Source organism: Hemiscyllium ocellatum, chromosome 7 (assembly GCF_020745735.1).
Source record: "Hemiscyllium ocellatum isolate sHemOce1 chromosome 7, sHemOce1.pat.X.cur, whole genome shotgun sequence".
Classification (NCBI taxonomy): Eukaryota; Metazoa; Chordata; class Chondrichthyes; order Orectolobiformes; family Hemiscylliidae; genus Hemiscyllium; species Hemiscyllium ocellatum.
The window spans coordinates 32,473,297-32,494,952 of record NC_083407.1 but is presented as its reverse complement, the minus strand read 5'-3'; the positions used below and the strand labels follow the sequence as shown (position 1 = coordinate 32,494,952).

The 21,656-nt window shown below is 40.2% G+C and overlaps 1 protein-coding gene across 2 annotated transcripts in view; it reads left to right on the top strand.

Moving 5' to 3' along the window:
• The window catches only part of arhgap15 (Rho GTPase activating protein 15), a 736,069-nt gene that overhangs the window by 59,250 nt on the left and 655,163 nt on the right, over positions 1 to 21,656 (top strand). For both annotated transcript variants that reach the window (XM_060827830.1, XM_060827829.1), the window contains exon 3: positions 18,915 to 19,097. In XM_060827830.1, the coding sequence (XP_060683813.1) occupies positions 18,915 to 19,097 (183 nt within the window). The remainder of the gene's footprint in view (positions 1 to 18,914; positions 19,098 to 21,656) is intronic.

Here is a 21,656-nt window from a genome sequence, read left to right as displayed (position 1 = left end):
AGTAAAAGTCCTTAATGTCTTGTAGTGTCAGAATGAAACCTGAGTCCCAACTACTTAGCTGTTGTCTATCTCAGCAAGAGTGAAATTTTCAGAATTCTGGTCTTCTCATTGAATGGTTTTGCTTTTTTTTTGAATTCACATTCCTCTCTGCAAAGCAAGCCACTGAAATATGGTCTGTTTCTATATTCTCAAGAATAGATCCATAGTCTTTCCAAGCAAAATATTCTATAGGCAGCTGTTCATTTCTCATTATGTGTGTTATTTTTCAAGAGTGAACTAAATAAATAATGCAAATTTCTGAATGTTGACTTAGTAAACTGTTTTCACTGTCTTTGGGTGAAATGGTCATTTCAGCTTAGCTGGTTTTGGATATTCTACATAGATTTGTTTCAGTCTGTAATCAAATGATCACCACACATCATTTCATGTCAATATTTGTCCTTCTAAAAATCAGGTTTGTCCATTTCTGTGGGTGGCACGGTGGCACAGTGGTCAGCACTGCTGCCTCACAGCGCCAGAGACCCGGGTTCATTTGCCGCCTCAGGCGACTGACTGTGTAGAGTTTGCACATTCTCCCTGTGTCTGCGTGGGTTTCCTCCGGGTGCTCCGGTTTCCTCCCACAGTACAAAGATGTGCAGGTTAAGTGAATTGGCCATGTTAAATTGCCCGTAGTGTTAGGTGAAGGGGTAAGTGTAGGGGTATGGGTGGGTTGTGCTTCGGCGGGTCAGTGTGGACTCGTTGGGCCGAAGGGCCTGTTTCCACATTGTAGGTAATCTAATTACGGTCTCAGGTATCCAACTCAGGCAATGGAAGTTCAATATCAATAATCCATTTTAACAGAAAAATGTGAAAAAAACATGACATTTATATAAAATACAGCTGAAGTGTTACTGTTGCAATATAGCATTGTAGTGATTGGAACCAGGCAGATCTCATTGATCATGAGATTCTGGATTGGTGTTGTTAACCTGGCAAAAGTGGTCACTGCAGATGCTTGAAATCAGAGTCTAAATTAGAGAAGTGCTGGAAAAGCACAGCAAGTCAGGCAGCATCCAAGGAGCAGGAAAATCGATGTTTCAGGCAAAAGTCCTTCATCAGGAATGAAGGCCTGATTGGCCCAGGTCTGGCTGACCAATATAAACAAGGGATTACATTGGGTGTGGGCGTTTGCACTCTCTTTTTGATTTTCTGAGAAGCCTCCTCCTCTGCTTTTGGTTGCACCTCAATCCCACGCTCCTGATCTTCAGGCACCCAGTACGGAGGAGGGAGGGCAGGTCTGATGACCTCCTCATGGATCTGCTCCTGGGACTGGCCAAACTGGCCATAAACAGGTCCAGGCAGCGGGCCATAGAGGGGGTTGTTAGAGCCGACAGCTTGCCTCTCTTCCACGGTTACGTTAGAGCCCGGGTGTCCTTGGAGAAGGAGCATGCGGTGTCCACCAACACCCTGGAGTTGTTCAGGGAGAGGTGGGTGCCGCAGGGAGTGGAATGCATGATATCCCCCTCCAACTCTATTTTGATTTAGTCCCTCGCCTTCCCTTTACTGTTTGATCACACAGCATTGCCCTTTTTTTTAGATTACTTACAGTGTGGAAACAGGCCCTTCGGCCCAACAAGTCCACACCGACCCGCCGAAGCGCAACCCACCCATACCCTGACATTTACCCCTTAGCTAACACTACGGGCAATTTAGCATGGCCAATTCACCTAACACGCACATCTTTGGACTGTGGGAGGAAACCGGAGCACCCGGAGGAAACCCACGCAGACACGGGGAGAACGTGCAAACTCCGCACAGTCAGTCGCCTGAGGCAGGAATTGAACCCGGGTCTCTGGCGCTGTGAAGGGTACTGCTTGTCACTGGCCACTTGGGTGTTTTCCTATCTTCCTGGTGGTGGAAATTGAATAAAGATTCATGCACTTTGTGTCTCTCACTGTGTCTCACACCTGCACACACACACACACACACACACACCATTGCTGCTGGGGGAAAAAAAATAATCAGCACTACCGCAGTTAAGCGGGTGTGTGGGGGTAAGATAAAAAAAGCAGGAGTGTCAGAGGTTCTATTAAAAAAAAGAAGGAAAAAAGGAAAAAAAAACTCTAAACAGGGGATATAGAATCTGCTCAGTTTGGGTCACTGACTCCAAGCTGACTGGCCATTGTGCACATATTTAAAAAAAACACAGTAGATTTAGAATTTGCTGAGATCAGGGACTGACTCTGAGCTGCCTGGCCAAAGTGGACATGTAAATAAAGAGAGACTTGGTGATGGGAAACCAGCTTCTGTGCAGTTATTTTCAAGTACCTGGTGTTTCATCCCTTCAGATCAAGTATCACAATACATTTTTAATACACCCTTACCTAAACATACTGTCTCTTGATTACAATCCTACATTGTAATGTAAGGTATATTCCTCTGTATATATCAATTTAAAAAATCAAATCCTCATCTGATAGCTCAAAAGTAAGATAAGCCATTGAATAATATTATGTAACATAAACTTATGTCCTCAGTTTAATACTGTAAATCAATCTTTGAATTCCAGTTACACTACCAAATTACTTAGGATCTGATATGTAATATTTTAAAATGTAAATTGATAAAATGTATATTTTACTTCAAAGGTAGCTTTCCAATGCATCACTTAGGATTTTAAAAATATGAGTGAAACTTACAATGATTTATGATATAAACAGTCCTTCTGAAAATTCAGAATATCTCAAAACAAATTTATTGCCAATATGCTGCAGATCAAATCATTTAAATCATTTCCCTCTGCAGAGATTTGTGCATGCAATAAAAGCTGGCAATCTCATGTCAGCACTGAATGTGTGCTGCAGTATCAGAGATGCCATCTTTTGGATGAAATGTAAAGCTGAGCTATCTGGGCTCTCCGGTAGACTTCTGAGAATGCATCACCGTATTCTGAAAAAGACCTGGGGACTTCTTTCCAGTACTTTGGCAAATATTTAGCCTTCAATGGACATTATTAAAAGTAGCTTATCAGGTTATTTTCAAGTTGTTTGTGAAATTTTACTATGTGCAAATTGGTTGCCTCATTTCTAACATAACAACACTTGATATGGACATCATCAATTGTAAAGTGCTCTGGAATGTTCTGTAATCATCAAAAGTGGTTTTGTCTTCCTTCTTATAACATGAGTATTATTGATAGTTGATCAGAAGTTACTTTAAATATAAATTTAGCAATTTTTTTTGATATCAGAGACATCCATATTGATAATGAAATCTTGTATTTTTATTCATTATTTAGGAAAACAAATGAACTGAATTACTGTTAATCTGCAGTGAAACGTTTTGGGAGAACTTGTATTTATATTTTTTTCCCTGTCCCTATCCTTTTTCATCTCCAGTTGGGTTGATTTATTGGGGTATAAAGGCCTTAATTAAACAACTAAGTCCAGAACTTTCCTTGCAACTAAAAACACTTGTTGTTTTCTGTCTCCTTATTTGTTAGGAAATCTGGCTTGGAAATGTATGATTTCAGAAAATATACTGTTGATGTAATTATAATGCAAACAGGCACTGTTCTGTTTCCTTGTGCATGAAAATTATAAATTCTGTAAACAACAATCCTTGCTTTGGCTCACAGTCTTAGTACGGTCAAATTGCATGAGTTTGAAATCTGTTCTTAATTGCTTTAGAAGCAACTTAAATTACTTAAATCAGTGCTTTTGTTTCACTTTGTCTTAGGTAAAATGTGGCAAGTCTTCAAGCTAATTTCTTACTTAATGCACAGGTTTATTTGAAACTATAATGAGCATGCATGGGTGTTCCATTCCCAGATCATCAGGACCAGTTTAACAGTTCCAGTGAATCCTATCAAGCTTGACTAATAAAATTAGGATGATTATGTTAAAAGAATACTCTACCAAGGCTTTCGCTTGAGCCAACTGTAAAACGTCTCTCCTCAAAGTACTCCTTACAATGTATTTCAGAGAATGAGTCATAAAAGACTGATAACTGATTAATAGAGGACAATATTTAAGAATTATCACTGGACATATGAAGTACAAAGTTCAAAAATACTTTTTTTTCTCTCATGGAGGAGCATTTGAATATGACATTCTTTACCATTGAAGCTGTTGTGCAGAATCTGTAACATAATGTGAAATGGGATTATTAATACTTAAAGACAGAAAATATAACGAATGCATACTAATACAAGGAAATTGGGTTGAAATAAATAACTAGAACTGGCACAAGAATGATGGGCTGAATGGTTTCATACCTGGGAATAATTTTGTAGCATTTTATGATTCACTGTTTGTGATATTTTGTGTCTGAAGAATGCTGTCATATAATTGAAACAGACCCCACCACCAAGGATATATTTCCCTCCCCTCCCCTATCAGCATTCCGGAAAGACCACTCCCTCCACGACTCCCTCGTCAGGTCCACACCACCCACCAACCCAACCTCCACTACCGGCACCTTCCCCTGCAACCACAAGAAATGCAAAACTTGTGCCCACACTTAGCCCCTCACTTCCCTTCAAGGCTCCAAGGAATCCTTCCATATCAATCACAAATTCACCTGCCTTCCACACACGTCATTTACTGCATCCGTTGCACCCGATGTGGCCTCCTCTACATTGGGGAGACAAGCCGCTTACTTGCGGAACATTTCAGAGAACACCTTTGGGACATCCACACCAACCAACCCAACCGCCCCGTGGCTGAACACTTTAACTCCCCTCCCACTCCGCAAGGACATGCAGGTCCTTGGCCTCCTCCATTGCCAGACCACGGCAACACGACGCCTGGAGGAAGAGCACCTCATCTTCCGCCTAGGAACCCTCCAACCATAAAGGATGAATGCAGATTTCTCCAGCTTCCTCATTCCCCCCCCCCCACCTTATCTCAGTCCTAACCCCCGGACTCAGCACTGCCTTCTTGACCTTCAATCTTCTTCCTGACCTCTCCGCCCCCACTCCTTCTCCGGCCTATCACCCTCACCTTAACCTCCTTCCACCTATCGCATTCCCAATGCCCCTCCCCCAAGTCCTTCCTCCCTACCTTTTATCTTAGCCTGCTTGGCACACCTTCCTCATTCCTGAAGAAGGGCTTATGCCCGAAACGTCAATTCTCCTGCTCCTTGGATGCTGCCTGACCTGCTGTGCTTTTCCAGCAACACATTTTTCAGCTTGTTTCACCTATTGTTTTGCTGGAACAAGGGTTCAAATTATTGAAATTTTGGGGCCATATTCTCACACTCAAACAGTATTGAGAACATGCTCAATGCCTTGCTGCTATAAGCATTGCAGAGATGTCCCTGCCTGTGACTGGGATTGGGCATTGGTTTCATCGAAGATAATAATACTGGACTAACTAACAGTTTTAGTATTGAAATCTTAAAGGATGACGGAAAATGAAATAAATACAGGCAGTGCGCAGAGACTCAGCAGGTCTGGCTACTTCTGTGGAAAGAGAAAAACAGTTGACATTTCGAGTCTGATATGACGTCTTCAAAACTGGAACATTCTTTCGGTTTGAATATTAGGGTTAGTGCAGAAGTGCCCTAATGAGATGAGTATTCAGCAGTTTGCAAAGCTAGGCACTAATGGCTTTTGTATCAGAAGCTCCAATTCCTTTCGGGGTGATCTTGGATTTAGGAGTCAGTTTGAAATGATGATAAAAAATTTACAGCTTCCTGGTTCTTAAATGGCAAAGATGGAACAGCCTTAAGTTGCAGCTGTTCTCATTTTGGTGTATTTTTGAAAACTGCAAGTTTGAATAAAAAGGACGGCTGAAACCACAGTTATCTCACCATTTGACCGTTCCCTTCCAAATATGGTGTTGGTCTTTCTACATTAGCCACATCCTGGTGTATCACTTTCAGCCATTCCACCCGTAACCCCCAAACCCAGGTGGATTAAGACCATTGCTATTCATGATATTCAAAAAATAATCAAGCCTGGAATGCAGTTTAGGATGGTTTCACAACAATTCTTAACCTGAAATAAGTCTCATTATTGTTCTGACACAGTGTGATTTCCACAAATGTGTTCTGTCTGGCATGGTCCAATCAAGGGGGCTGTCCCCCACCCAGGACAATTTCAGTTGGGAGTATTTTGGAGGCTTAAGATTGTCTGTGTTAGTCTTGCAAAGTTCTCCAGATCCAGACAGATGATATGGAGAGAAAGCAGGAGCAGGATACTGAATTGGATGATCAGCCATGATCATATTAAAAGGAAGAGCAAACTTGAAGGGCCAAAGAGACCTACACCTGCTACTATATTCTATATTTCCTTGGGCAGCCATCTTAGTCATCCAATCAGCTTCCATTAAAAAAAGGATAAGTCCAGAAGCTTCTACAGGAGCACAGGCAGTATTTGAAGTTATAAATATAACATGCTTTCCCTGTGCATGAAATCAACGCTAATGTTGTTGTGAAGTTGACTACTATTGGTAATTTCTTCAGATTTAGATTAGACTTACAGTGTGGAAACAGGCCCTTCGGCCCAACAAGTCCACACCGACCCGCCGAAGCGCAACCCACCCATACCCATACATTTACCCCTTACCTAACACTACGGGCAATTTAGCATGGCCAATTTACCTGGCCCGCACATCTTTGGACTGTGTGAGGAAACCGGAGCACCCGGAGGAAACCCACGCAGACACGGGGAGAACGTGCAAACTCCACACAGTCAGTCGCCTGAGTCGGGAATTGAACCCGGGTCTACAGGCACTGTGAGGCAGCAGTGCTAACCACTGTGCCACCGTGCCGCCCATGCCCATTTGTTGATACATCTTTTTGAGAGAATCTCAACTATCTCAGAGGTTGAAGACAAAATAAGAAGTTATTTCTTCTGTGTATGTATTTTTAAAATTTGCTCATTTGAGATTTGTCAACATTCATAAAAGCTTTTCATTTACAGTTTAGTAAGTGCAGGGATCTATCTGAAATGCATCAAGCAAACTGTCTAATGCCAAAGCTTCTCGCATTTAAATGCTGGTCAGAGCAAGTATCAGACATGGTGTCCCTACAGCAATGAACAAATTCCTTCCACTTACAATAATCATCTCTTTAAAAAATATGTGGTGTTTCATGATTAATTACTTTAAGAGCTCTGATTCAGCACATTATGGAAAGAATGCCGCTAAAATAATTGAATTGCATTTTACTTAGTACAGCTCAGGGAACAGAAAGAAAGGAGGTCAAATTATAAAACGGGATGGAGATCAGTAATTTAATCTAGATTGTTTTCTGTAGCCTGAATAAATCTGAATTAGTTTAGATTGTGTTATGGAAATCCACATGACACTTTATGATTATGTTGTAGTTGCTATCTGTTTTGTCAATTAGCTAGTCCTCACTTGAGGTTTTGCATTTACATAAACAAATTACATTGAGCCTGCAACACTGAATCAAGATATTCAATCCAATGATGCTCTTTATGTTCCACATAAGCCTTTGTCTACACTTTTTACATCGAACCATATTGCTTAACACTCAGTTCCTTTGTTCTTAATGCTCACTGGCTTTAACTCAATTTAAGCTATGGCTTGAAATCCTATGATGGCAACAGGGTGGGGTGCTAATTTGGCTGAGGAGCCATTGCGAGACACATATTATCTCCTTTGCAGAAGGTCCACTTTAATATAAGCCAACCAGGAATATGAGAACCTGATGGTTAGCCTTGCCCTGGCAACAGGAGGCGGAGGTCCCAGCTATCAAAAGCTGTTGCCAATCAAAAGTCAGTAGCTCTTTTGTTCAGCAGTGTCATCAAGGAGGCAGTGTCTTCTCCAGAATGTCATCAACTAAAGGGCTAGGAGTAAGGGGTGACACAGATCATTGTTGTCATGGTTTCCCGGTGTGGCTGCAAGAGGTAGAAGGGAGTGGGTACATGGGGTATTGGTAGCAAAAGCAAAGAGTGGCTCTCTGACAGCTCTTTGCCCTCACCCCCACAACACCCCCTCCCCTACCCCCCACTTACTGATACCATAGCCCTCAATTAAACACTGAGTGCCTTTGAAGGAGGAACACAACCTACCCCCAACCCAAACCACCCTTCCACAACCCCACACCCCTCAACCCTCACCAGTGCCCCCCACCCACACCATTTTCCTCCCAGGAGTAGCTTGCCTAGTTTTTAACTAGGGCTGTCTGCAAGGTGACCGGGCCACACTGCTGGGCTAACGGTAGTGACAACAGGCTGCAACGTGTAGGTATCAAACGTCTAAATGGCTAGTATGATGGTCCTTTTCAGTGTGAAGGGAGTTGATGATGCAAAATAATTTGGCCTGATTTAATGCTCTCCCTACCTCCAAACATGCCACTACTGGGGCAGAATATTGTACTATGTGGTAGTCTTTTTGGAAGATAATTCCCCATTCTCACTACTCCTTGAGTATAGAAATTTCTTCCGAATTCACAGTTGCATTTATTGATGGCTACCTTATAATGTAGAGTGAGCAATTTTGACATATGTTGTCACATTCCACCAACTCAATTTTTTTTGTGAGCATTGCTACCAGCAGAGATCAGGAAACTGTGTGAAGATTCACTTGTCACTGTTGCTGTGTCAGACATTTCTAATTAAGAATTACATTGTGTTTCTATTGAGAAGTCTGACACAAAGACAGAAGCAATATATTGTAGTTGCTAGAACTGAAATAATAATGGAAATGCCAGAAAAACTCAGTGGGTCAGTCTGGAGACATAAACCAAATTAATATCATACTTCACAGATCAATGGTCTTTCCTCAGACTGGAAAAAAGTTAGAAGTGCTGATCTGTTAAGAAAGTGAAATAGTAAAGTCACCATAGTCCTTCTCTTCCATTACAGAAAGAGTGAGATGCTGGTGGTGGTTTAACCTGAAGGTCACCATGCCTCAGGCAAGTGATGAGGTTGAAAGGCGTAACTTTCATGGTAATCTCAACTAGTGCAGGAATTGAACCTATGTTGTTAACATTACTTTGGCCTTATAAATCAGCTGTCCAGCCAACTGAGCTAAACACCCCTGTTTAATAAAACACTGAAGTAGCGGAAGGGAGATAGGGAAAGGGGGTGATAAAATGATATGCAGGAAGGATACAATGACAATGCGATATTTCTGCACTGCATTAGGAGGTAACGATGAAATAAAAATGGCTAAATAGAATTATCACCAAAGGCTGTCATCCTTAAAAACGGAGATCAGAAGTTATGTTCAGAAATTCAGAGAATCACATAATTGTTACGGCACAGGAAGGCATTCGGTCCATTGTGTCTACACTGGCTCTTCAAAGCATTATGTGTGCCAATCTCCTGCTTTTCCCCCAGATCTTTGGAAATTATTTTTCTCCCAATAACCTTCAATGCCCTCTCAAATTTCACAATTGAACCTGCCTCTAGCATGTTTCCAGGAAAGCATTGCATACCCTAATGACTCACGGTATGTAAAAGTTTCACTTTTACTTCTTTTGCACATCATTTTATATCGATGCCTTTTTGTTCTTGTCCCTTCTACAAGGAGGGACAGCTTCTTCCCATCTGCTCTATCCAGCCCATTCATGATTGAAAGCCTCCTTCAATACTCCCCTCCTCCTTCTTTTCACATGACTGAAGTTTCTCATTCCTGGAACCATTGGAAACTGCTGCCTCACTCTCTCCAATGCAGTCACGTCATTCCTATAATGTGATAACTACTATTTTAGACAATCCTCTTACTGACATCTGACAGATGACTCACACAAGTTCATCATTACCTCCTTGCTCTTGTATTCTTAGTCCCTATCAATAAAGCTGATAAACTTGTAAACTTTATTAACTACCCTCGCCACCTGTTCTGCCATCTTCGATGATCTGCACACGTATGCACTCAGGTCCCTCTGCTCTGCACCCCGATAGAATTTACCTCTATTTTGTATTGTCTTTCAATGTTCCACCTATTAAAGTTCATTAACTCACCCTTCTCTGTATTAGCATTCATCTGCCATCTATCCACCCACCTCAATGTTCTGGAAATGACCTTTTTCTTTATTGAAAGAATGTGGAAGGCTGTCAAGTATCAAGTTGAAACATGAGGTGCTACTTTCTTGCTTATGTTGGATAAGTGTGGGCAACAAAGAGCAGGGAGCCTCAGAGACAGAAAGAGGTGGAGGATTAAAATGATGAGGTGGAAGCTCAGGGGAATGCTTGCAAGCTGAATAGAGACAGCCACTCAATCTGTATTTGGTCTCTCCAATGTAGCAGGCACTGCATCACAAACAGCAAACAGAATTTGCTAAATTGAAAGAAGTATAGATAAGTCTGGAAGAAGTATTTGCCATCCTAGGTAGTGGGACAGGAGGAAGTAAATTGACATATATTACTTTGTGGGTGGCACGGTGGCACAGTGGTTAGCACTGCTGTCTCACAGCGCCTGAGACCCGGGTTCAATTCCCGACTCAGGTGACTGATTGTGTGGAGTTTGCACGTTCTCCCCGTGTCTGCGTGGGTTTCCTCCGGGTGCTCCAGTTTCCTCCCACAGTCCAAAGATGTGCGGGTCAGGTGAATTGGCCATGCTAAATTGCCTGTAGTGTTAGGTAAAGGGTAAATGTAGGGGTATGGGTGGGTTGCGCTTCGGCGGGTCGGTGTGGACTTGTTGGGCCGAAGGGCCTGTTTCCACACTGTAAGTAATCTAATCTAAAGAACCTCTCCAGCTGTAGTGTGGCAATGTGCTGTGGGAATTGGAGGAGCTATCAAGAGGGATTAAACAGTCAGTCGGCATGTCAAGGAGAGAACGCTTGAAAGGAAGGAAAAGGTCTGTTTGATGGTGGCTATATATTGGAGGAGGCAGAAATGGATGGAGGATGGTTTGTTTAATGTAGAGACTGATTGGTTGAATGTGAAAAGTAAGGAGGACAATATTGTGGTTCTGAGTGGTATGAGATGGATTGTGGGGAGAACTGCAGGAAATGGAACAGAAATGGTCACACGGGTATATGGAATGCTTGGTTGAAGAAACTGGTCAAATGGTTTGGTGTGCAAGATGGCATGGTCAGAAGAGATATGATTCAGCCACAGGAACAATGAGAATGTATTTACAGGAAGTGAAGTGTTAGGACGTACAGCAGGGGTAGCTGTGATTATCAAGGGACATGAGGCAATAGCCGATCTCCAGAAATTCAGACAGACAAGTGAAGGAAAGGAAGGAAAGACTCAGAAAAGGATCATGTGAACTTGAGGAAAGTTGAACTTGGAAAATGCAAATAAAACTGATGAAATTTTCCAATTCCGGGTGACAGCACTGATAACGTCATAAATGCACCAGGGAAAGCCATAAAGTGGGGAACCTGAGTGGCAATCAAATAAGAAATATTTCACTATGTCAGGCAACTCAATACGGTTCCCATAGCAACGCTTCTTATTTGGAGGAAGTGAATGATGTCAAACGAGACATTGGTCAATGTGAGAACATGCTCCTGCAGCCAGATGAGGGTATGATTATTTTGATTTACTAATAGTTAATATTCAGTGTGGGCATTTTTAAGCCTACTTGCAAAACAGAATTTGTGTTGATTAAAGGTTACATAAATCGTTTCTACTGTTTATGAATTCATTTAACTACTGTTCAAGATTTTTATTAAAAGCATTAATTAAAAATGCTGTGAATGCAAGTTTTTAGTTTTAAGAGAGGAAAATACTCTCTTTTTGTAGCCTACCACTCCCTCTTCTGGCTATTCAGAGTCAAACCTTTAGGTTGCAGTTGTGGTCGTACAGCGCCACCTCCTGGTTATAATTAATATGGCAAGCAGAAGAGATATTTTGTGATTGAAATCGACTTGCATTGGTTTTTTGAAATAAAACCAGCACAATACTGATAAACACATCTTCAAGTTGTGTAGGCAAACAGACCACAATTAAAATTGTTCAGCCCAGTTTTTATACATCATGGACAGTTCCCTAAAGACATCAGGCTGCTTGAACATACTAATTAGGACTTAATACTTGTTTAAGATTCCTCAGGCAAACTTACAGTTGAGTTGAAAAAGTTGGGCCAGCAATAAAAGAAAATTCAAAGATACATATATTTTCACCAAACATTCGTGTTCAGTCAATTGGAGTAAGCATATTCCAATAACTCCCTAGTCAAAATAATGTGCCCTAGGGCTTCGTTCCAGGCTATGTATTTTTCACAAACTTCAATGTGTGAGCTATCTCTGGTGGTACAACCATTCCAGTAAAATGATTTTAGGTCCAAAAGCCCATTCAGATAAACATGCCTGCATTTTGAAGCCTGAAAATACGCCAAATTTCTACATCAGCATTTTCACCTGCTGGTGATGCAGAGAGAAAAAAAGAAGTGGGTGAAGGAATATCTGTTTCTTGTCAACTGGTAAAGTTTTCCCAAAGACTCTTTAATTATGAAAAGGATTTTTTCCAAACCAGTTAGAAGGCTGGAATGAGTGTAACCCATCACAATTCACTCCAATAAAGCTTTTGCAACTCTTCGTTTAAACAGTCATTTTTTTTCCCAAAAAATATACTTCATTCATAAAATTTGGTTCCTAAAACATTGCAAAATATTTTACTTGAATATTACAGAATTTGCAAGAAAATTCTCTTTGTCCCAATACAGCATGTACCATTTGTAGATGATTACCGTATAATTACATATACAATTATAATAGTCTTTATATTTAAAAAAATACCTTTTATTTCAGGTATGTAGAATGAGCTAAGACATTTCAATTCAGAAATTACAAAATGTTCAGTAGATTTACAATTTCCCTCTATATGCCAATCTGAGGTGGCTCAATACATTCCCAACACTTGAGTCAAAATGTGCAGTTATTCATAAGGTACACAGCATGAGTGGTAGTACTGTTTCCAGCTTTTCCACTGCTGAAAGTTTCTAGGCAGTGAACTTACCCCATAATACCTCTGCTGCAGCTGCCTCAATCTTTAATGTATGCCTCAGGACATGGAATATATCAGTCTGCACCATTCATTCGAAGACAATTCCTGGCACTTGAATATCAGCAGATTTTGGATAAGCAAAAGCATATTTTCCTACCTTGATGGTTCTCTGGCCACAGCTGATGTTTGTCTCTCTGTGCATCCCAGTGCATAACCTGTGGAGCACAGAGTCCTGCAGCATGGAGCTGCGTGGCATGAACCTCAACTAAAAGTCACTGCATATCCCTCTTGATCTTCTTTATGAAGGGGCAATCCACAACAAGGTTGACAGCAATCTCTTCCCCACCACAGCCACCTTGAGGGAATAACATGGAGGGATTCAGATACCAGGCTGATAATATCATCCATGCATACACAGACACGTTCTATAAATGGAGGTCATATCATAGCTATTTAATATCACAGGGTCATCTGTGAATTCACAAACTCTAGCATTCATTTTTGATCTCCAACTCTCACAAATTTATGTTATTTCCAAAAAAGAAATCCAGAACTTCATTGGTCAGGTTGTACACTCATACTAGACCAAAAGTATGGCGTTATACACACTTGATGAAGCACTCAAAATTTGGGAATGTTTTAAAGGCAAATAAAACATGGAGAACATTAGATACTTATAAAAGTTGTCAGGACAGAAACTTGTTTATTCTTGACTATCTAGATTTCTGCAAAATAATAAGGCTCATGATTAAATTGTAGTTTTTGCTGATACGTCATGGCTAATATGGTAATCATCTATTAAGTTGTACATAAGAAGTCATGGCATATCTCTTTACCCCAAATTGATTAGATTAGATTACTTACAGTGTGGAAACAGGCCCTTCGGCCCAACAAGTCCACACCGACCCGCCGAAGCGCAACCCACCCATACCCCTACATATACCCCTTACCTAACACTACGGGCAATTTAGCATGGCCAATTCACCTGACCCGCACATCTTTGGACTGTGGGAGGAAACCGGAGCACCCAGAGGAAACCCATGCAGACACGGGGAGAACGTGCAAACTCCACACAGTCAGTCGCCTGAGGTGGGAATTGAACCCAGGTCCCTGGCGCTGTGAGGCAGCAGTGCTAACCACTGTGCCACCGTGAATGATTTGAGAAATAATAATGGTACTTGCCATTAATTTGCTTTTTTTTCTTCATATACATGTGTATATTCATTTCTCAGGGGCTTTGTGACATGATCAATCGAGATACATAATTAGCAGAGATGTTTATGGCAATTTCCACTTTTCCATTTTAATTTCTTTGACATTGGAGGAAAGACAATTCTTGCTGGATGTTCTCATAAATGCTACAACTTTGTTTTTGAGAACGCAACTACTGTCGGTTCTGATATAATGTGATAGTTTCATTCTCTTGTAATCTTACGTTATAAGAAAATCGTGCAGTAGCTACATTAGTTAAACTAATGTGGCTGGAATTGTGTTATAGCCAAAACAGGTAAGGAAAGTTCACATTCTATAAATAACAGATGAAATTCTTCTTTTGCATTAAAGCTAATTTGCATTGAAGAAACATGATTATAACAGAACCAGCTGTATACACTGACTGTATATATTTGTATAAATATACATAGCTTGACCCTTTCCCCTCCAAATATAGATTCCCATAAAACCTATATAGAACAATCACTGGTTATTAGGCTCAATAAACTGACTCAATGATTGTGGAGATCAAATATGATGCTAACCCACTAGCAATATGCAGGTGGAATTTACAGTTCTGCTAGTTATTAATTCAGCCACTAGCAAAATGTTTTGAGCAAAGATCCTGTGTCTCACAAAGTCTTTATTGTCATCCAGGTTGTTGTCTTTAATTCTGATTAGTTTTGTTGGTGGTAAAAAGAACATTTTGTTTTAGTGACACTTAAAGCCAGTAGCAAAATACACTGCTCCTGAAAATTATTAAATTTGAATCCTGTCAAAATACATAGGTATTTGCAATTGTTACTAGCACAAAGATTCAACTTTTGACCTCTTATTGGAACTACAGTATGCAATCTGTGGTTTGAAATGCATTGATTTTATTCTTTGCTGCATTTGTACTAACCAACTATTTGCATGTCAGTAACTACACTTCCGTGCAATAATCAAGTTGATTCACTGAAAACAAAAATGATATTAATTAGCTTTTTGGTGTCGGATAGGATGTCCATTTTTCTCATAGTAAAATGCAATTTAAAAGTTGTAAAAGTTGATAATTTTTAGAAATATTGTGCAAGATGTGGGCGGCACAGTGGTTAGCACTGCTGCCTCACAGCGCCAGAGACCAGGGTTCAATTCCTGCCTCAGGTCACTCTCTGTGTGGAGTTTGCACATTCTCCCCCCGTCTGCATGGGTTTCCTCCCACAATCCAAAAATGTACAGGTTAGGTGAATTGGCCATGCTAAATTCCTTGTAGTGTTAGGTGTAGGGAAATGGGTCTGAGTGGGTTGCGCTTCGGCGGGTTGATGTGGACTTGTTGGGCCGAAGGGCCTGTTTCCACACAGTAAGTAAGTAATCTGATCTAAATATATTGATACCAGCTGATTTTCTTGATGAAAAAATGCCATGACATTTTGGCAGGATGTGCTGCAGCAAGTTTATACAGCAGCAGATATTACAGCAGCATTAATGTAAATTTTCTCAATGCAGCTTTTATACTATTATCTTCATTTGAATTAAAGATGAGGTAAAATGTTACATTTGTTGACTTGATGAATCCTGTTTGTGCTCATGATGTCAAGCTGCTGTCCTTTCAGATTTGATGATGCGGTATAGAAATGTCAAGCAATTTAGTTTTAAATATCTCTGAGAGTCATACACTCATTTTGAATGAATGCAAAGTAGTTTCTGTTTCTTAATGGTGCAAACTGTAATTTGACTGAAATTGCCCAAATGTGACATTATATAATTGCCATGCAATAGAAATGAAAGCAAAACAGGATTTAAAATGGTAGCATTTAATCTTCATTCTTAATTTCTGTTGTCAACTCTTTGTTATTTTCAAAATGTAACCATCATGCATTCCCAGAGCCCTGCCTTTTTTTAGCCAGGAGGTGGTGTGGAGTCAGTCTATAACATAACTTTACACAGCATCCTCTAAATCAAAATCAGAAATGAGCTTTGCCAAAATGTTATTAATACTGTCAATGCAAACTATAAATATTGACAGATATCAATAGATTTTTGTGAGCTAATATCAAGAGTAATGAAACAGAGGTGGATAAATGGTACTGAGTTACAAACCAATCATGACATAACAGAATAATGGAGCACATGCGATGGTCCACCATAATTCCTAACTTAATATTGTTATTGCGTTGCTGAAAAGTGTGACTTCATGTAAAACAAAGTTAAGCAAACGAAACTTGCAAACTATAACTAATATAAAAGTTGTCATTTGAATCTGCCGGACTTCTCTCATCAGAAAGCCAATTGAAACATTATGCCACATAAGTTGAAATAGTACACTGTAGTTCCTAAATTACATCTTATATTTCTGCATTGGTCACTGAAGTAACTTTCCAAATAACATAAGTTTAAGATATAAAAGAATTATGCTGTCCTCCCACCTGTCTCTCCCTCCCGTCCCCTTTCCTTGCCTCCTGCTCCTCTGCCTTCTCAATCATAACCTCTCGCACTTTCCACCCTCTGCCCTGACCTTTCTATTTACCGACCTTCTCGCTTGCTGATTCTCCCAGTCTCTGACCCTTACACTCAAAACTTCTCTCACGAACCCTATCATTTGCCGACCCTCCCATTCACTGCCTCGCAATGCATTTCAATCTCTGACCATTATACTCAGCATCCCTCCTTTTTGCTGCTTCCCTTCCCTTTCCACTTGCCACTTGTTTCCAAAATACACACGTGAGCAAGGGCTTAGGGGAGAAGCAGTGAGGGGGAGGAAGAGAAGGAGTAAGAGTAATTGTGAACAGAGTGTCAGGGAAGAAAGAAGCTACCAGGAGAAGTGGCAAGTGAGGGGAATGACAAGCAAGTGGAAAAGTCATCGAGGAAAATGGTGACTCAGAGCATTGGTGAACAGGGGAGAGAAAATTAATGGATGGGGCTCAGCGAATGTGAAAGATTAAGTGGGGACCACAGAAAAAAAAATTTGCTCATGCGATAGATTTCACAAAAGTGTGCTGCCGAATTTGAAGATAAATCATTGTTGCTTTAAGTTTAATCAAACAGCTCTCCCTTGTCCAAAGTTGCTTCAATTGCTACATTGCCCCTGGCATAAAAGAATGAAAAAGCTCAAATCCCTGCACCAGTGTGCATATGCATGTCCTATTATGTCTGTGATGTTAAAGCAGAAGAAGGCTAAATTAGAAAACTTATGTTGGGGCTTACTGCACTGCCATTATTTTGTTCGTCTGGTATATGTTGCATATCTATGCCAATATCTACAGTATAATATATGGTGTGGATTGAGAATCAGTAAATCAGGATTAGAAATAGCAGGAGAATTTTTGAGATGGTAAGCTGTTACTAGCGCAGTAAATTGGGAGGACCACTTATCTGTAAATTAATATCAGCCAAATTTTCAAAACTTTAGTTTTATGGCTAACAGATGAAAAGCAAATAAATTATTTAGTTATTAGTTATAACAGGAGCAATGAGTCACAGCTGCAGAAAACCTGAAATAAAAACAAAAAGTGCAGAGAAAACTCAGCAGCTACTGGCAGCATCTGTGACAAGAGAAAGAGAGAAAATGGTTTGAGTCTAAATAACATTTTCTATCTTTGTGTCATCAGTTACTTCACTAATGTATAAAGTCAACAGTTATGGTCCCAACATTTGGTTTGATTTGGAAGTGAACTTGAGCTTTCAGTTTAGTGTCTGGTCACTACTGGGTAAAGAAGACTAACATTATAGTTGACTTTTTTTTAATCCACAGATGCTGCCAGGCATGCTCAGCTTTCCCGGCACTTTCAGGTTTTACCTAATCATTGGGGGGTTTGTGTTCCTGCCTTTTCAGAAATTCCTACACTCAGCATTTGCTGGTGATGCAATCACTCCAGGTTCAGGGAAAGGTTCTGATTGCTTTTGATCTGAAGCATTCAAATGTTCCCCTTTTAATATTCAGCACATTAGAGTCAGAGAGATGTACAGCATGGAAACAGGTCCTCAGTCCAACTCATCCACATTGACCAGATATACTAAATTAATCCAGCCCTATTGGCCATCATTTAGCCCATATTTCTCTAAACTCTTCCTATTCATATACTCATTCAGATGCCTTTTAAATGTTGTAGTTGTATAACCTCTATCACCTCCTCTGGTAGCTCATTCCATACACACACCACAATCTGCATGAAAGAGGTGCCCCTAGGTCCCTCTTAAATCTTTGCCTTCTCACCGTAAACCTATGCCCTCTGGTTTTGGACTCTCCTGCCCTGGGGAAAAAAAAAGACCTTGTCTAGTCACCCTATCCATACTCCTTATGATTCAATAAACCTATATAAGGTCACCTTTCAGCCTCTGACACTCCAGGGAAAATATGCTCAGCCTATTCAGTCTCTCCCTATAACTCAAACTCTCCAACCCCCCTGCATCCTTGTAAATCTTTTCTGAATCCTTTCAAGTTTTTCTGTAGCAGAGAGATCAGAATTGAATGTAATATTCCAAAAGTGGCCTAACTGGTGTCCCGTACAGCTGTAACATGATGTCCCAAAACCTATTCTTAAGGCACTGACCAAGAAAGGCAAGCATACCAAATGCCTTCTTCACTACCTGACTACCTGCAACTCCACTTTCAAGAAACTATGAAACTGGACCCAAGGTCACTTCATTCAACACACCCCAGTTAACAAACTCATTATAATGATTAAATTCTGACACAGTAATCATACTGAATGAATGTAAAAGGAAATTACTAACAGACAGTAAATAAGGTTGCAAAGTATGATTGGCAGTAAACATACTGAGGCAATATAGATATTCAGATAATTAACATTTTGTGTGAATTAATTTCAGCTTCTAAGCATGAATTCCTAATTTCTTTCCAAAGGTTGGACCAACACCACAACCAAAACCAAATGCCCAGCCAACATCCACCACCGAGCATATTTCCTCATCCCAAGCTAGTCCTTCCGCAGTACAGCGGAGAGTGAAAAGTGCAGCCGCTAACTGTGATCGCCTCAGCCAGACAAAGTCAATGGTTCTCACTGACTCCAGCCCACTCAAGTTACCGGTGAGTAGACAATACCACATTTTGACCTGCAGTAAAAATGTGGGAAATGGTTGCTAGCAAGCAATTTCGGGTTTTCATTTTGTTGAGTGGTGGGTGAACTATATTTCAAAATGTTTTCTGAATTTCATCCAAATAAATAGCATTCACAAATAAGAATCAAAACAATGATGTTGTTGGGCAATATCGAATGACCTGTATATATGGACAGCAAGATATTGCTGCTTTTATGATTTTTCACATTCTGACTGAAATGTGGGATTTATCAAGAAAATTGTGTTGGTTTTTCATGAGCTTTTTAAAGTCATGCTTGTCACATACATTATTATGATGAATTGATTGTTTTTAGAGATGCAGAGCTCCACAGGGTTAAATCTGGCTCCTGCTGGTGTATTCAACTGTGCACTGATCACATTGATCACATTCATTCAGGGAATTGCTGTTTATAATTGGTTTCTGCACTGTGTCCATGCATACCGGCTGAAAAAGACTAACAAAATAGGACAGTTTCAAAAAAATCTGACATGGCTAATGAATAGACCTGAATGTACACCTTAGGATATTTGTAGATCTGGTTCAGTGGATGTATAAATCCAGAATTTGCATCTGGTCACTCACAATTTTAGCTGAAGCATAGAGATGAAGTGGTCTGGTAGATAAAAGAGCTACTCTAAGTGAGTTGACACTTTAACCATGACAATAGGATTGTCAATCATATTGCTATTCAGCTTTTTGAATTTTTGTTGTGGATGGTTAAATCTCCACGATATGGGTGGTGATCCTTATTTTTAGTGTTTCCTGTATTTTTATCCCCTCTGCTGCTTAAAACAAATATACAAGGTGTGGTGAGACCACATCTGGAGTACTGTGAGCAGTTTTAGTTCCCTTATCTGAGGAAAGATATCATTCCGTTGGAGACAATTCAGAGAAGGTTCACTAGAATGATCCATGATATGAAAGGACTTGATTTATAAGCAAAGGCTGGGGCACTATGCATTGAACTTGAGAAGAATGAGAGATACTGGTATTGAAACATATAGGAATCTGAATGAGCTTGACAGAGTAAATGCTGAGAGGATGTTTCACCTCATGGAAACATCTAGGACCAGAGGGCATAATCTCAGAATAAAGGGATGCCCATTTAAGACTGAGAGAAGGAGGTTCTGGTTCTCTCAGAGGGCTCTGAATCTTTGCAGTTCCTTGCCACAAACAGCTGAGAGGGCAAAGTCCTTGTAGAAATTTAAGACTGAGATAGATTTTTGATCAGTGGGGGAATCAAAGATTATGGGGAAAAGGTAGGAAAGTGGATGTGAGGAGTGTTGGGTCATCCATGCTTCTATTGATTAGCAGAATAGAATTCCTGCTCCTATTTCTATTTCGTATGGTCTAATTCTGATTTGATCGGCCAAATAACTGATCATCCAGACCAAAGGTAGAGAAAATTGTACCTAAAATTGTCAAAACTGAAAGGCTGCTATAGCCAAATTCAATCAAATTTATTGCAGAGGAAACATTTTTAAATACACAAAAGTGGAGGCTTGTGGAAGTGGTGAACACAGGAATTACTAAGAACAGTATGAAGTCTGAAGAATAATTTTCTGAGGTGGTTTGGGACTTATTCCCAAGAAAGTTTTATACTTAAAGCATTATTTTGTGCACTTTCCAGAATCTTGGAGCCTGACATAACTGTGCATTTCAGGTCAAAAATGATTCCTTGTGGAATTGTCACAAATACTTTAATGGTTCAGCTTTTGTGTCAGCCATTCATTAAACTTGAGCTTAGACTTCAATAGGGATTTGTACTGGCGTTTCCTGTTACCTAACTACTGAAAATGCCCAATGACCTCCAGAGAGAATCTGGTACCTTCAGACAGGGCAAAAAGGTATATCTCCTGAAGAAACGATAATAAACAGCACTAAGTCTGAATTCGAAATGTTCAGTAAAGTCAATGTCAATTGTTAAAGACAGACATTAAAGAGTGAAATTAAAACAAAAAATTGAAAAAAAGAAGAAATGAAATTACATAGTGAAAAGTTATTAGTTGTTATTTTAAATTGCCAACAACCATTGTTGGCATTGTTGGCAAGGATTGACACTACACTTTTGTTAAAGTTACTTCTTAACGCTAGGGGGTCTGCTTAGTATTAACTAAAATTTACCTGGCATTTCTGGCACTTAGTTACCACATACCAATGTCCTGGGGTTGACCATTGACCAGAAACTAAAATGGACCAACCCGATAAAAGCCGTTGAAACAAGGGCATGGTAAATCCTGTTGCAAGTAGTGTAATTGCTGAATCCCTAAAGCCTTAACAACATCTACAAGGCCTAAGTGAAGAATATGGTATTCTTCACTCACCTGAATATGTATAGCTCAAGCTTGACACCATCCAAAATAAAGCCCCACTTGCTTGGCACCCATCCACTCTTTAAACATTCACTCTCTCCACCATTGATGCACTGCGGCAGCATTATGTGTCACTTGTAAAGTATGCTGTAGCAACTCACCAAGGATTCTTCAGCAACACATTCCAATTTTTTATTATATGTGCTGCTGAAGT